This window comes from Scyliorhinus canicula, chromosome 16 (genome assembly GCF_902713615.1).
Source record: "Scyliorhinus canicula chromosome 16, sScyCan1.1, whole genome shotgun sequence".
Lineage (NCBI taxonomy): Eukaryota > Metazoa > Chordata > Chondrichthyes > Carcharhiniformes > Scyliorhinidae > Scyliorhinus > Scyliorhinus canicula.
Window position 1 is genome coordinate 6,171,618 of NC_052161.1, and position 15,104 is coordinate 6,186,721.

The 15,104-nt window shown below is 51.2% G+C and overlaps 1 protein-coding gene across 1 annotated transcript in view; it reads left to right on the plus strand.

Annotated features, from left to right (window-relative positions):
• Positions 1-15,104, plus strand: part of LOC119979682 (slit homolog 1 protein-like) — a 266,812-nt gene that overhangs the window by 115,818 nt on the left and 135,890 nt on the right. Inside the window, exons 5-7 of the mRNA XM_038822220.1 lie at positions 2,486-2,557; positions 5,939-6,010; positions 13,710-13,781. Of these exons, the coding sequence (XP_038678148.1) occupies positions 2,486-2,557; positions 5,939-6,010; positions 13,710-13,781 (216 nt within the window). The remainder of the gene's footprint in view (positions 1-2,485; positions 2,558-5,938; positions 6,011-13,709; positions 13,782-15,104) is intronic.

Here is a 15,104-nt window from a genome sequence, read left to right on the forward strand (position 1 = left end):
AGGAAATCTGCCGCCCTTACCTGGTCTGGCCTACATGTGACTCCAGACCCACGACAATGTGGTTGCCTCTTAGCTGCCCTTTGAAATGGCCCAGGGAGCTAATCCGCAGGGACTGCAGCAGTTCATGAAGGCATCTCACCATCACCTTCTCAAGGGGCAATAGGGTAATAAATGCTGGTCCAGCCAGTTACGCTCACAGCCTATGACTGAGTAACAAACCTTGCCTGTTCCGAATCCACCTTGAGTTTGTATCAGGACAGGGATACAGGATGGGAGTCGGTGGGGTCAGAGAAGGTATGGGATCAGTGAAAAGCTGGGTGGGTGGGTGGGATCACGGCTTGCATTGCAATCTTTGCTTTGCGGCTCCTGAAGATTCACCAATAGCTGCAGTAATATTAACGAGTGTCTCCCAATCCTAAAGCAACAGGCCTTTTATTTAGCAAACTAAATAAACCAGACTTCCAGAAATTTCCACACAGCCTGCTCGAGCCAGTGGGTAGCCTAGCCCCTCCACCGCGTCCCTCCCCCCTCCATCTCCACATAATGCCTTGTCAGATCAGAACCTCATCTGTCATCTGTTAGAATATTGACTTGCATCCAGTCCTCGAGATCATTGCTGCAGATTGTTTATCTCAAAGCTTGTCCCTTTTGCTGGGGGGGGGGGGGGGGGGGGGGGGGGCTCAGTTTGTTGCTGTGGGTGTGGAGGGGAGGTGAGGTGAGCGTGGAGGAGCAGATTGTTGATGAGCTAAACAGGCCGGCTGTGATAACTGGCTAATTACAAAAAGAATCAGGAGCTTCTCCATTGACGGCCAGTGTGTCCAGGAGGATGTGTACAAGACTTGTGCAAAATGTTTACTAACAGCAGGAAGACCAAGGGCTCTGAGAATATAGTGTCTCCAAGTATAGTCAGATATATTCCGGGAGGATTTCCTTCATTCATTCCTGGGACATCAGGGTCACTGGCAAGGCCAGCGTTTATTACCCATTCGCAATTGCCCTTTGAGAAAGAGGTGAGGAGCTGCCTTCTGGAACTGAGTCGATAGTTGACTGTTAACAGTGCCCCACCTTGCTGTGGGTCTGGGGTCATGTGTAGGCAAGAATTCCCACCCTAAGGTGAACCAGGTGGGTTTTTACGAAAATCGATACTGAGACCATAGTTTTCGATTCCGGATTTCATTACTGGCATTTAAATTCCACCAGCTGATAGGTACCACTCAAGACAGCCCGCACCCCTGCCGACCTAGCTGAATGTACATACTGATGAGCCATCAATTGCACGAGAGACGAGTTGCTTCACAAAAGTTAGGCTTTAATAAGCTAGAACTTAGCCCTGCGGTTGTCTACAATAAAATGGGCGACCGCCGGGCGCTTCGACTATTTATACTTCGGTAAGGAGGCGTGGTTAACTCAGCCTCTCAACAAATCGGAGAGCAGTCACCTGACTGGTCTCAACCAATCGGTCGGGAGGCACATGACCAACCAGGGCCAATGGTAAGCCGGTGTTCTGCACCAATGGCAGACAGCTATGCAAATCATATCACCACACATACCATAGAACATAGAACACACAGTGCAGAATGGGCGGGGGGAGGGAGGGGCACTGTCAGCCCACTCCTCGGGGGATGTAATTTACCAGCCTGAGATCCTTAGGGGCAGCACGATAGCACAGTGGTTAGCACTGTTGCTTCACGACGCCAGGGTCCCAGGTTCGATTCCCGGTTTGGGTCAGTGTCTGTGTGGAGTCTGCACGTCCTCCCCGCGTGTGCGTGGGTTTCCTCCGGGTGCTCCGGTTTCCTCCCACAAGTCCCGAAAGATGTGCAGGTTAGGTGAATTGAATATTCTGAATTCTCCCTCTGTGTACCCGAACAGGCGCCGGAATGTGGCGACTAGGGGCTTTTCACAGTAACTTCATTGCAGTGTTAATGTCAGCCTACTTGTGACAACAATAAAGATTATTATTACAGTGGGTCAAGTGGTGTCGTTATCCACACGTAACCCTACTGAGCAGCAGAGAAGATGCTGGGACAATGGCTTAAAGCCCCTTAAATGGTGTGCGAAGGGTGACATGGTGGAACAGTGGTTAGCACTGCTGCCTCACAGAGTCAGGGACCCGGGTTCAATTCTGGCCTTGGGCGACTGTGTGGAGTTTGCATATTCTCCCTGTGTCTAAGTGGGTTTCCTCCGGGTGCTCCGGTTTCCTCCCACAATCCAAAGATGTGCAAGTTAGGTGGATGGGCCATGATCAATTGCAGAATAGTATCCAGGGATGGACAGGTGAGGTTACAGCGTTCTGGGCATAGGGTGGAGTGGTTGAGATAGTGGACCTAGGAAGAATGCTCGATTGGAGGGTTGGTGCAGACTCGATGGGCCGAATGGCCTCCTTCTGCACCGTAGGGATTCTATGATTCTATGATTAACAACGGGAACCATTAATGTGATTGATTATTCAGAACGCAGAGTGAAATGGAATCTAATATTTTCACAGGGATCTGAGTGAGAATTTCATCCAGGCTATTCCCAGGAAGGCGTTCCGTGGAGCAACTGACATCAAGAACTTGTGAGTACAATACATCTCCATCTTTCTCTTCTTAAGCCGACTGACATTGCCTTCTCCCTCTCCCTCGCGCTCTCTCACTCCCCCTCTCTCTCTCTCTTCGGCCCTGACCCCTAAGGGCCCTGTCCTGCCCCATTACTACAGGAAGCAGATTCCATCCCATCAGGGATCTGCTAGTTGGGCCTTGTGGTGGAGCTGAACGTGTCTCAGTGAAGCACTTTGTGTTGTTTTCCAGTGAAACACAATGTCATTTGTCAATTTCATTCACAGACATCTAGCCAAAGACTGTTACCTCTCAGAAAGGCCCAGGCTTGTCAACTGATTTGCTGCCCATCCCTAATTGCCCTTCAGAAGGTGGTGGTGAGCTGCCTTCTTGAATCTCTGCAGTCCATGTAGTGTAGATACACCCACTGTGCTGTTAGGGAGGGGGGTCCAGGTATTGTGACCCAGCGACAGTGAAGGAACGGTGATATATTTCCAAGTCAGGGTGGTGAGTGACTTGGAGGGGAACCTCCAGGTGGTGGGGTTCCCAGGTATTTGCTGCTCTTGTCCTTCCAGATGTAGAGCTCATGGATTTGGAAGGTGCTGCCTAAGGAACCTTGGCAAGTTGCTGCAGTGCATCTTGTAGCTGGTACACACGGTTGTCACAGTGCATCGGTGATGGAGGGAGTGAATGCTTAAGGTGGTGGATGGGGCGCCAATCAAGCGGGGCTGCTTTGTCCTGGATGGTGTCGAGCTTCTTGAGTGTTGTTGGAGCTGCGCTCATCCAGGCAAGTGGAGAATATTCCATCGCACTCCTGACTTGCTCATTGTAGATGGTGGACAGGCTTTGGGGAGTCAGGAGGTGAGTTACTCACCGCAGGATTCCCAGCCTCTGACCAGCTCTGGTAGCCACAGTATTTTTATGTCTGGGTCCAGTTCAGTTTCTGATCAATGCTAACTTTGTTTGGATTCCTGGAAGTTGCCACATGATTCCACCCCCCCCCCCCCCCCCTCCAGCCACCTAGTTACGCAGCCTTTTCTCCTCATCTCCAATTCTTCAATAATCTACAAACAGAAGTGTTCAAATCAAATAGAAATAAAACATTTAAAATACATTGGAGACTCAATCCCCAATGTAATTTAAATGTTTTATTTCTATTTTATTTGAACCCTTTTGTTTGCAGATTATTAATTGATTCCTCGTGATTGGGGTAAATATGACCAATTTGCCCGATCCCAGGACAGTTGCTATGCCAACATTATCCTTTCCAAATCAATGCTTTTTCTGTGAGAAGAGTCAGTCGTGGTTGGTTGGGAGATTACCTTCCACCCCGAGTGTAATCATAGACTCAGCTGCGTGTTGTGGGAGGATTAAATCGATGAGAGTAATTTAAAATAAATACCATTGTTTGTCGGTCCAGAGAGTTCATCCTTAATAGAAAATGGGTAGGTACTGCCTCCCTCTTTGTCTTCGCCATCGACTTCCTTCTTTCTTTGTCTCCATCACTTTCTCCCTGGTTACCCCAGCTCTCTGATTCCTGTGTCTCTCTCTCTCCACCTGTCTCTTGCTCTATCCCTTTTTTTCACTTCCTGTTACTCTGCCTATCTCCAACCTTTGGAGTTGGGGGTAGCTGTGTCTCCCCCCTCTCTTTCTCTCTCTCCTTATTTCTTACAATCTGTCAGATCTGAACTTCCACGCAGATAGCGAGCTGCTCTGTCTTTGTGAAAATGACAAATCTGGAAGACCCACCTCTCTAAACATGGCCCTCGCCATTTTCACATGTAGCGGGAACAGGTTCGGGCGAATCTTTGCACGTGTTGAAGGGCAGCCAGCTTCAATCCGATCTGATTTTAGCAAGGAGGGGCTGGTAAATACAACTTGCGCACATTAGACTGGGTGGGAGAAAGCCTAAACTGATTGAAGTTCTCCAGAAAAGTAAGATGCCTTTTTGGATATGGTCCTTGCACGCTTTTGGGAGAGGGACAGCGCCCCCTGGGATTGTTAAAAGTAGTCATGATTGTGTGTAAAAAGTGGATACACTCAGTGCAATGATCAAGGGAGCTTTCAAAGGAACTGTCAAGGGAGCTGCCAGAGGGATATCAAAGGCAGCTGTCAAACTGTGAAGGTATTTAAACCTCTTGCCCTTTAAATGTTTGAACAAACTGGTTGCACTGTTGCACAGGGACAAATGCTGATTAGGTCTTTAAAGTGGGACTTCTGAGGTCTCCCCATCATGGAAACTGGATCAGTTGGCACGGAAAATGTAAGCGGGAAAGGGTGGGGGTATGGGTTGGCATGAATTGCACTCAGTTGGCATCGGGAATATAAAGGGTCATGGGGGGAGCCTATGAAAGGCCATGGGTTATATATAGGCAGGCACATGAGATGGCACAGATTAGCCTGAATGGGCAATGGGGAGTGTGTGGGGTGTGAGGGGTGGGTGCTCCAGGACTGTTTCTTGTTTTATTCTTTCTTCACCAACGTAATTCCTGCCAACACAAGGTGGCCGCCACCAGGGCCTCTGGGCATGTGCAATCAGCGAATGTTCACAAACCAATGACACTGTTTGCAGGAAACACAAATCCGGCCCATAAAGGCCAACAGCTTCTTTTCAACAGTCCTCAAACTTTTAATAAGAAATGTTACTTAATTGCCCATATATCCCCAAAGTTCTTTATACCAGAAAAACAGAACGTGGAGTGGATCATCCCTCTGAACTAATATACCGGCTGGTCTGCACTTTCCAGCAATTCCGTACTGTCCGGCACTCGCCTCCCATAAAACCCATTGTGCCCAGAACAATAATCCCAAGCTCCGGGCCACCTTTTCCGGAGTTGGGTTTTACAGTGCCAGGAAGTCTCCTGACTTTGTGCGCCCAACTCTGGAATGAAAGTTCAGTCCTCGAGGCCTGTGACCTTTTTTTCTCTTGACCTCTCCCAATATCTGTGCCGCTATCTCTCCCACTCCTTTCTGTCTCTCCCACTCTCCATCTCTTTCCGAACTCTTTCATCTATCTTTCCCATTTTCGATCTGACCCTCCTATTCTATATTTATCTCCCAACTTCTGCTCATATTTCTCACTCTATCCCTGTATGATGGGGTGTGGGGGTGGAATCACGGCCTCCTTCTGTCCCTCTCGCCCTCTCGTCTATCTGACCCCACTCTCGGTTTCAGGTGAGAAGGGTTTCGACAGGAATTCGGAAAAATTGGTGGGACAGATATTTTTTTTAAAAGCTAAAGCCTTTCACAGAGCAGGGAATCAGGGATAGCGAGAAAATTTCATAGATTTGTTCACACCCCGGAGATTAAAGTCGAGCAAAGATAAACATGTAGGTAAGGAGCTGGTGGCCTGAATGTTGATGACTTCATTGCTTCAATGTTCCTTCTCTCTCTTATAACAGGCAGCTTGATAAAAACCAAATTACCTGCATTGACGAAGGAGCTTTCCGAGCCCTGCGGAGCCTGGAGGTTCTGTAAGTCATTTCCAGTCGTCTGTATGTGTAGTGTTTTGTTTGTTGCTTCATACTGTCAGGTTTCCAATAGGCCCCATCCTGTGAAACATCAGGATAACCCATTTGAGTCATGCAAGAGGAGAGTTCAGAGCCAAGGCCTTGCCTGTGCAACGGTAAAAGCCTCATCGAAACTCTGCTAAATGTTGGGCGGGATTCTCTGATCGCGGGACAGAGCGACTGTGCCGTCGTGAACACGACGGCGCGAAGCGGGCGCGGGCACGAGTGATTCTGTCCCGCACAGTGGGCCAGCACGGCGTTGGAGCGGTTCACGCCGCTCCAGCCTCACTTCCTGGCGCGCACTGGGGGCAGCGCCAACCTGCGCATGTGCATTGGCGACGTGCCAACCCGGGCATACGCGGTAGCTTTCCGGAATGTGCCAGCCCCGACGCAACATGGCGCGGGGGTTCTGGGGGGTCTGGGGGGAGGGAGAAGCCCAATCGCGGGCCAGACCCCATCGGAGCCCCCCTCACCCCCCACAGGCCGCCCCCCCCCCCCCCCCCCGACCCTTCGCGCAGAGTTCCCGCCCGCAGCGACCAGGTGTGGACGACGCCGGCGGGACTCTGCTTTTCCGCGCAGCCGCTCGGCCCATCCGGGCCGGAGAATTGGCGGCTCGGCCTCGTACAGCGGCCCATGACCGGCGGCGCACCAAACACACCGGCGCAAATGGCGCCGATTCTCCGCACCTCGGAGAAACGCGCGCCGGCGTCGGGGCGGCGTGGCACGGCTGCGGCAATTCTCTGGCCCGGCCGGGGGGGGGGGGGGGGGGGGGGCTGGGGGGGGCTGGGAGAATCGCGCCCATTGTCTTTTTGTGCAAACCCAGAAAGGACTGGCCTCAGCGGGAGATAGTTTGTTCAGTCAGTCGCAAAGCCACCCTGGATCAGAGCAAAGCCACCCTGGATCAGAACAAAGCCGCCCTGGATCAGAACAAAGCCACCCTGGATCAGAACACAGCCACCCTGGATCAGAACACAGCCACCCTGGATCAGAACACAGCCACCCTGGATCAGAACACAGCCACCCTGGATCAGAACACAGCCACCCTGGATCAGAACACAGCCACCCTGGATCAGAACACAGCCACCCTGGATCAGAACAAAGCCACCCTGGATCAGAACACAGCCGCCCTGGATCAGAACACAGCCACCCTGGATCAGAACACAGCCACCCTGGATCAGAACAAAGCCACCCTGGATCAGAACAAAGCCACCCTGGATCAGAACAAAGCCAGCCTGAATCAGAACAAAGCCACCCTGAATCAGAACGTCAGGATAACCCATTTGAGTCATGCAAGAGGAGAGTTCAGACCCAAGGCCTTGCCCTTGCGACGGTAAAGCCTCATCGAAACTCTGCTAAATATTGGGCGCGATTCTTTGTTAGGTGGTTTGGCCAGGATACATTGCCCTTAGTGTTGGGTGGGGTTACTGAGTTATGGGGATAGGGTAGAGGTGTTGACCTTGGGTAGGGTGCTCTTTCCAAGAGCCGGTGCAGGCTCGATGGGCCGAATGGCCTCCTTCTGCACTGTAAATTCTATCTATGTAGAACAAAGCCACCCTGGATCAGAACCCACCCATACAGAATTTCAACCAAGCCCTGCTTGAAACATCCGGCTTGAGGGGCTGGTTTAGCACACTGGGCTAAATCGCTGGCTTTTAAAGCAGACCAAGGCAGGCCAGCAGCACAGTTCGATTCCCGTACCAGCCTCCCCGAACAGGCGCCGGAATGTGGCGACTAGGGGCTTTTCACAGTAACTTCATTGAAGCCTACTCGTGACAGTAAGCGATTTTCATTTTCAATCAGATGTTCTCTGCCCCAAGTCTGTTCTAAATGAATGAACTAAACCTTTTTGCAACAAAACCACTCCCAGAAAATTAACTTGTTGACGCCTTTTTAAGATTTTTTTTTTACCTCCGGGGCAACTTGGTCACATGATCAGTTACTGAAACTGAGGTGCATTATCAGAGGTCTTTCTTTCGTTTAGGCAGCATCGCTCCAACATAAAATATAGGGTGGGATTTTCTGGCTGTTCTGACGGTCCCGCCGACAGCAACCCCCACCCCCCCCCACCCCCCACTGCTGCGGTTTCACGGCGGAGTGGGTGTGTTCAACGGAAAACCCTCTTGACAACGGCGGGACCAGAAGGCCTTGCCACTGGCAAGCCGTCTCCCGCCATGTAGAACACGCCGTGGAAGGGAAGGAAAATCCCTGCCATAGGTTTTCCCCCGATAGCATTCAGGCCGTCACTATTGATTTGAATTCGGTGGCGGCTATGGTGGAGTAAGTCGCACATTTGGTGGCTCCTGCTCTGGTCGGAATTTTGGACCTTTTACCCCGATTTTCTACCGGACTTGAACTATATAACTGAAGACAGAGGCAATTGTGTACTGAATTCCCACATCGGTGCATGGAGAGAAGGACTAGAAGTGCTGGTAAAGGCAGAAACAGAAAGACAGAAGGCATGGGCTGAAGCTGCAGCGGGAGACAGCATGGTGGAGGACCCGACCTCTGGTTTGTCGACCCAGCGGTCAACGGAGCAGCTGATGCAAGTTATTCAGGAAGGCTTTGCTAAGCAGAAACAGGACTGCTTGGACCCGATAAAAGAGTCGATTGACCGGCTGAAGCTTAGATTGGACACCCAAGATCGGGCGATCCAGAAGGTAGAGAAGGCGCTGGCTGAGCAGGAGGAACATCAAAATGCGGTGGAGTTGGAGGTGGGGATGCTGAGAGGCCAGCAGTAGAAGCTCCTGGAGCAGGTGGAGGACCTAGAGAATAGGTCCCGCTGGCAGAACCTGAGGATCATTGGGCTACCGGAGGGGTCCGAAGGAGTGGACACTACATCGCGAACATGTTTGAGAAGCTGCTGGGGGATGGGGCATTCTCCCGACCCTTGGAGGTGGGCAGGGCTCGCAGAGCACTCGGGAGGAAGCCGCGAATGGGAGACCCCCCAAGGGCAATGGTGGTGAGTGCCACAGGTACTTGGATAAGGAACGCAGTCTACAGTGGGCCAAGCAGACACGGAGCTGTAAGTGGGACAACAGTATCCTGCGGATCTACCTAGACCTGAGTGTGGAGGTGGCCAGGAGAAGGGGAGGCTTCAACCAAATCAGATCGATCCTTTTTAAGAAAAAGGTGAAGTTCGGACTGTTGTATCCGGCCCGTCTCTGGGTCACGCACGAGGAACAGCACTTTTATTTTGACCTGCCTGAGGACGCGCTGGACTTCATGAAAAGGAAATGACTGGTGGTGGACTGAGAACTTTTAAACTTTGCTGCAACGTTCTTATTTTGTTTTTTTTTGTTTTCCTGTTCTTTTTTTTAAAAAAGTTTCTTGTGTTTTGTTTTGTGGAAGGTGTTTGTAATGCCTTTTGCATTGATTTGGGACCAGTGGCAAAGATGAGTTAGTTAAGGTTTTCATTTGCACTGTTGGGGGATGGAGGTGTGCTTGTTTACATTTTGGTGTTTTTCGGTCGGGCAATTGTGTGGGGATTGTTTGATGTTGGAGTATGTTTGTATGAGCGGAGGGAGGGTGGGGAGGGAACAATAGGTGGGAGACTATCAGGCGCCAGGGATGGGGGCTACCAAGCTAGCTGGGCAGGCTAGCTCACGGAAGCACAGTGGGGGGTATGCATATGTTTGGTTTATCAAAGGGGTTGGGTTACAGAGTGTTGTTACTGGGGAAGGGGGGGGTAAATGTTCTGCTGATGAGGGAGGGACTTGGGCTAAGGGACAGAGAGGAGGTTGGGGGCGGAGGCTGCCGGGATGCGGACCAGTGGAAGCGTGGAGCATGGGCTGGAGGCGGGCCCAAAAATGGGGGTGGCTGATCGGCGAAGGGGGGTGGGGGGGGCAATGAGCCCCCCAACTAGGCTGATCACCTGGAATGTTCGAGGGTTAAATGGGCCGGTCAAGAGGGCACGGGTGTTCACGCATCTTAGGGGACTGAAGGCGGACGTGGTGATGTTGCAGGAGACGCACCTTAGAGTAACTGACCAGATTAGATTGAGGAAAGGCTGGGTCAGTCAGGTCTTTCACTCGGGACTAGACTCAAAGACTAGAGGGGTCACGATCCTGATCAATAAGCGGGTAGTGTTTGAAGTGGGTAGAATAGACTCGGATGTGGGAGGTCGGTACATTATGGTCAGTGGGAAACTGGAGGGGGCGCAGGTGGCATTAGTAAATGTGTATGCGCCAAATTGGGATGATGTGGAGTTTATAAAGAGGATGCTGGGGAAGATTCTGGACCTGGACTTGCACAAGTTGGTCATGGGAGGGGACTTCAACACAGTTATTGACCCCGGATTGGCCGGTCAAGTTCGAAAACGGGCAGGGTGCCAGCAATGGCAAAGGATCTAAAAGGGTTCATGGAGCAGATTGGGGGATGGATCCATGGAGATTTGGGCAGCTGAGGGTGAAGGAGTTCTCCTTCTACTCACACGTGCATAAAGTCTACTCCCGGATCAATTTCTTCATTTTGAGCAGGGCGGGTAGACACGGGGTACTTGGCGATCACAATCTCAGACCATGCTCTGCACTGGGTTGACCAGCAGCTTAGTAAAGACAGTAACTAGGGCCCACACTGGAGGTTAGATGTGCGACTTTTGGCTGATGAAGGGGAGTGCGAGCGGCTGAGGAAATGTATTTAGAACTACCTGCAGATCAACGACACGGGGGAAATTTCAGCAGCGGTGGTGTGGGAAGCACTGAATGTGGTGGTCAGAGGGGAGCTGATCTCGATACAGGCCCGTAGGAGAAGGTGGACAGGGCAGAGACAGACCGACTGGTAAAGGAGATACTACAGATCGATAGGCGGTATGCGGAGACCCAGAGGCAGGGCTTTTAAGGGAACGGCGGAGGCTACAGATGGAGCTCAGCTTGTTAACCACAGGGAGGGCGGTGGAACAGCTGAGAAAGGTGAGGTGGGCGATCTATGAGTATGGAGAGAAGGCCAGCAGAATGCTTGCCCAGCAGCTTAAAAAGATGGAGGCAGCCAGGGAGATAGGGAAAGTAAATGACGGAAATGGGAACCTGGTTGGAGATTCAGCAGGGGTGAATAAGGCGTTTCGGGATTTCTACAGTAGGCTGTATAGGTCGGAACCCCCTACTGGGCCGGAGGGGATGAGGCACTTCTTGGAGGGGCTAAATTTCCCAAAGGTGGACGGGGAGCTGGTAGAATGGCTGGGGGCCCTGATCGGGTTGGAAGAGACATTGGAGTGTCTGAAGGCCATGCAGGCGGGAAAGGCCGTGGGGCCGGACGGGTACCCAGTGGAGTTTTATAAAAAGTTCTCTGGGATATTGGGGCCGGTGTTGATGAGGATGTTCAATGAGGCAAGGGAGAGAGGGGTGCAGCCCCCAACGATATCACAGGCCACGATTTCGCTGATTCTGAAGCGGGAAAAGAACCCGGAGCTGTGTGGGTCCTACAGGCCGATATCTCTGTTGAATGTGGATGCCAAATTGCTGGTCAAAATCTTGTCCTCCGGGATTGAGGGTGGAGCAGAGTCTCGCTCTATGCAGACGACCTGCTTCTGTATGTAATGAAAATCGCTTATTGTCACAAGTAGGCTTCTATGAAGTTACTGTGAAAAGCCCCTAGTCGCCACATTCCGGCGCCTGTCTGGGGAGGCTGGTACGGGAATCGAACCGTGCTGCTGGCCTGCTTGGTCTGCTTTAAAAGCCAGCGATTTAGCCGAGTGAGCTAAACCAGCCCCTTGTATCGGACCCAATAGAGGGGATGGAAGAAATCATGAGGATTCTAGGGGAATTTGGCTGGTTTTCAGGGTATAAACTAAATATGGGGAAAAGTGAGATGTTTGTAGTCCAGGCGAGGGGACAGGAAAAGTGATTGGCGTTTAGATGAGTAGGGGGAAGCTTTAGGTACCTAGGCATTCAAATGGTGCGGGAATGGGACCGGCTGCATAAATTAAATCTGGCCCGACTAGTAGACCAAATGAAGAATGATTTTCGGAGATGGGACGTGCTTCTGTTGTCACTGGCTGGGAGGGTGCAAATGGTGAAGATGACGGTCCTCCCGAGATTCCTGTTTGTATTTCAATGTCTCCCCATCTTTATTCCGCGGTCCTTTTTTAAACGGGTCAACAAAGTGATCTCTGGCTTTGTTTGGGCGGGCAAGACCCCACGGGTAAGGAAGGTAATGTTTGAGTGGAGTTGGGGAGAGGGCGGGCTGGCGCTGCCAAATTTTAGTAACTATTACTGGGCGGTGAATATAGCCATGATCAGGAAGTGGGTGGTGGGGGAGGGGTCGGCATGGGTGTGGATAGAGGCAGCTTCATGCAAGGGCACCAGTCTGGGGGCGTTGGTAACTGCGCCTCTGCCATTCCCGCCGGCACGGTACTCCACCAGTCCAGTGGTGGCGGCAGCCCCAAGAGTCTGGGGGCAATGGAGGCAGCATGTGGGAGCAGAGGGAGCATCGGTCTGGGCCCCAATCTGTGATAATCACCGGTTTGCCCCGGGGAAGATTGATAGGGGGTTCCGGATTTGGCGGAGAGCAGGGATTGAGAGGATGGGGGATATGTTTATAGAGGTGAGCTTTCCGAGTATGAGGGCGTTGGAGGAGAAGTTTGGGTCGGCGAGGGGAAACAAATTCAGGTATATGCAGGTTCGGGACTTCCTACGTAAACCGGTGTCAACCTTCCCGCTCCTACCACTAAGCGGGATTCAGGACAGGGTAGTTTCCAGAGGGTGGGTAGGAGCAGGGAGCGTCTCGGACATTTACAAGGAACTTGTGGGGTCTGAGGAGGCGCAGACCGAGGAGCTGAAGCACAAGCGGGAGGAGGAGCTGGGAGGAGAGACAGAAGATGGTCTATGGGCGGACGGGTTGAGTAGAGTCAAGGCATCCGCAACATGTGCCAGGCTCAGCCTGATACAGTTTAAGGTTGTTCACTGGGCTGACATGTCAGTGGCCTGGATCAGCAGATTCTTTGGGGTGGAGGACAGGTGTGCAGAATGTGTGGGAGGACAGGCGAACCATGTCCACGTGTTCTGGACATGCCCGAAGCTTAGGGGATTCTGGCAGGGGTTTGCCGACGTCATGTCCACGGTGGTAAAAGCAAGAGTGGCGCTGAGTCCAGAGGTGGCGATTTTCGGGGTATTGGGAGACCCGGGAATCCAGGAGGAGAAAGAGGCAGACGTTCTGGCCTTTACTTCCCTGGTAGCCCGGAGACGGATACTATTAGCTTGGAGGGACTCAAAGCCCCGAAGTCGGAGACCTGGCTATCGGACATGGCTAGCTTTCTCTGTTTGGAGAAAATCAAGTTCACCTTGAGAGGGTCACTGTTAGGGTTCACCCGGAGGTGGCAACCGTTCGTCAACTTCTTTACGGAAAATTAATCGTCAGCAGAAGGGGGTGAGGGGGGTTAGTTTAGCTTAGAGTAGGGGTTAATAAAGGTGGGACCTGTAAGGGGGGGAAACGGCTTTTGCACTATGTTTATAGTTTCATGTACATTGTTTATTGTGTTGTTGTTATAATACCAAAAATACCTCAATAAAATGTTTATTAAAGAAACAAAGAATTCTAACACCTTCAGTAAGTGTAAAGTGCTTGGGAACATCCTGTGGCCATAAAAGGCGCCGTAGAAATGCAGTATTGTTTTCCTTTCCCAACATACAATAAAAGAAGGATGATTGATTAGTTGTTTTTGTATCACCAGGACCCTGAATAATAACAATATCAGCAGTATCCCTGTCTCCAGCTTCAACCATATGCCAAAGCTTCGCACCTTGTAAGTATGACACTGTAGAGTTCTGTGAGCATCACTCTTCTAACATTGATTTTTGTGTCGTTCAAGATAACAAGAGATGACTGTAGCAAGGACAGAAGGGTCACAAGTGTAAACACTGACTGTCAGGAGTGTAGAAGGAGTCTGGGAAATGGGACGTGGCTCTTAAAACCCATTTAGACAGAACTATAGAGACTTTACGAAAATGTTTACAGATGCTACGAAACCTGATGGTGCGGCTGACAGAAGGAAAATGCCGGATTGTACGAAGGTGTCAGTGGGCTGGTAAAAGGTAAATGGAATTCAATCCGGAGAAATGTGAGATAGAGTGCGGGATTCTCCGATTTCCCTGTGGTACGTCGTTCGCACACGGCGGGATTCTGACTTAAAGCCACCCCACACACCGCCGGGAGACCCATGGGCCGGCGTGCGCAAGGCAGGAAAACTGAATCGCAACAGCTGGAGATTTACAGCCAATGTATTTGGGGAAGACAAACAAGGTTGGGGAATACCCAATACATGATAGGATTGTGGGAAGTTCCGGGGAACAGCGGGATCTGGGATTACGAGTGCACAGATCCCTGACTGCTGCTGGACAGGTGGGTAAAATGGTGAAGGAAACAGAAGGAAACTTTCCTATATTAGTCAAGATGTGGAGATGCCGGCGTTGGACTGGGGTGAGCACAGTAAGAAGTCTTACAACACCAGGTTAAAGTCCAACAGGTTTGTTTCAAATCACTAGCTTTCGGAGCAATGCTCCTTCCTCATTCCTCATTCACCCGAGGAAGGAGCAGTGCTCCGAAAGCTAGTGTTTGTAACAAACCTATTGGACTTTAACCTGGTGTTGTAAGACTTCTTACTATATTAGTCAAGGCACATAAGTATAAGACCAGGGAGTTCCGCTAATTAGAGCACAGCTAGTGTACTGCATCTGGTTGAGGTGACTACTTTACGGAAGGATCTGACCATGCCACTGAGGTGCAGAGGGGGTTTAAAATGATGTGGTCGGGAGTGGAGAATTTTAGCTACGAGCGAAAGGCTGCGGTTGCTTTCCTTGGAAATGAGGAGGCTGAGGGGGGATATAATCGAGTGGGCATCGAGTCATGAGGGGCCTCAATAGAGTGAATATGGATGGCCTATTTCCCTTAATAGAGAGGTCGAGAGCCAGGGGGCAGGGATTTAATGTGATTGTTCAAAGGACTAGAGGGGAGAAGAGGATGAATCCTTTCCCCAGAAGGTGATCGGGGTTTGTAGCACACTTCCTGAATGAATGCTGTGGGTGAAAACCCTCTGCGCATTTAAAATGTACTTGGAGACGCTGATGAT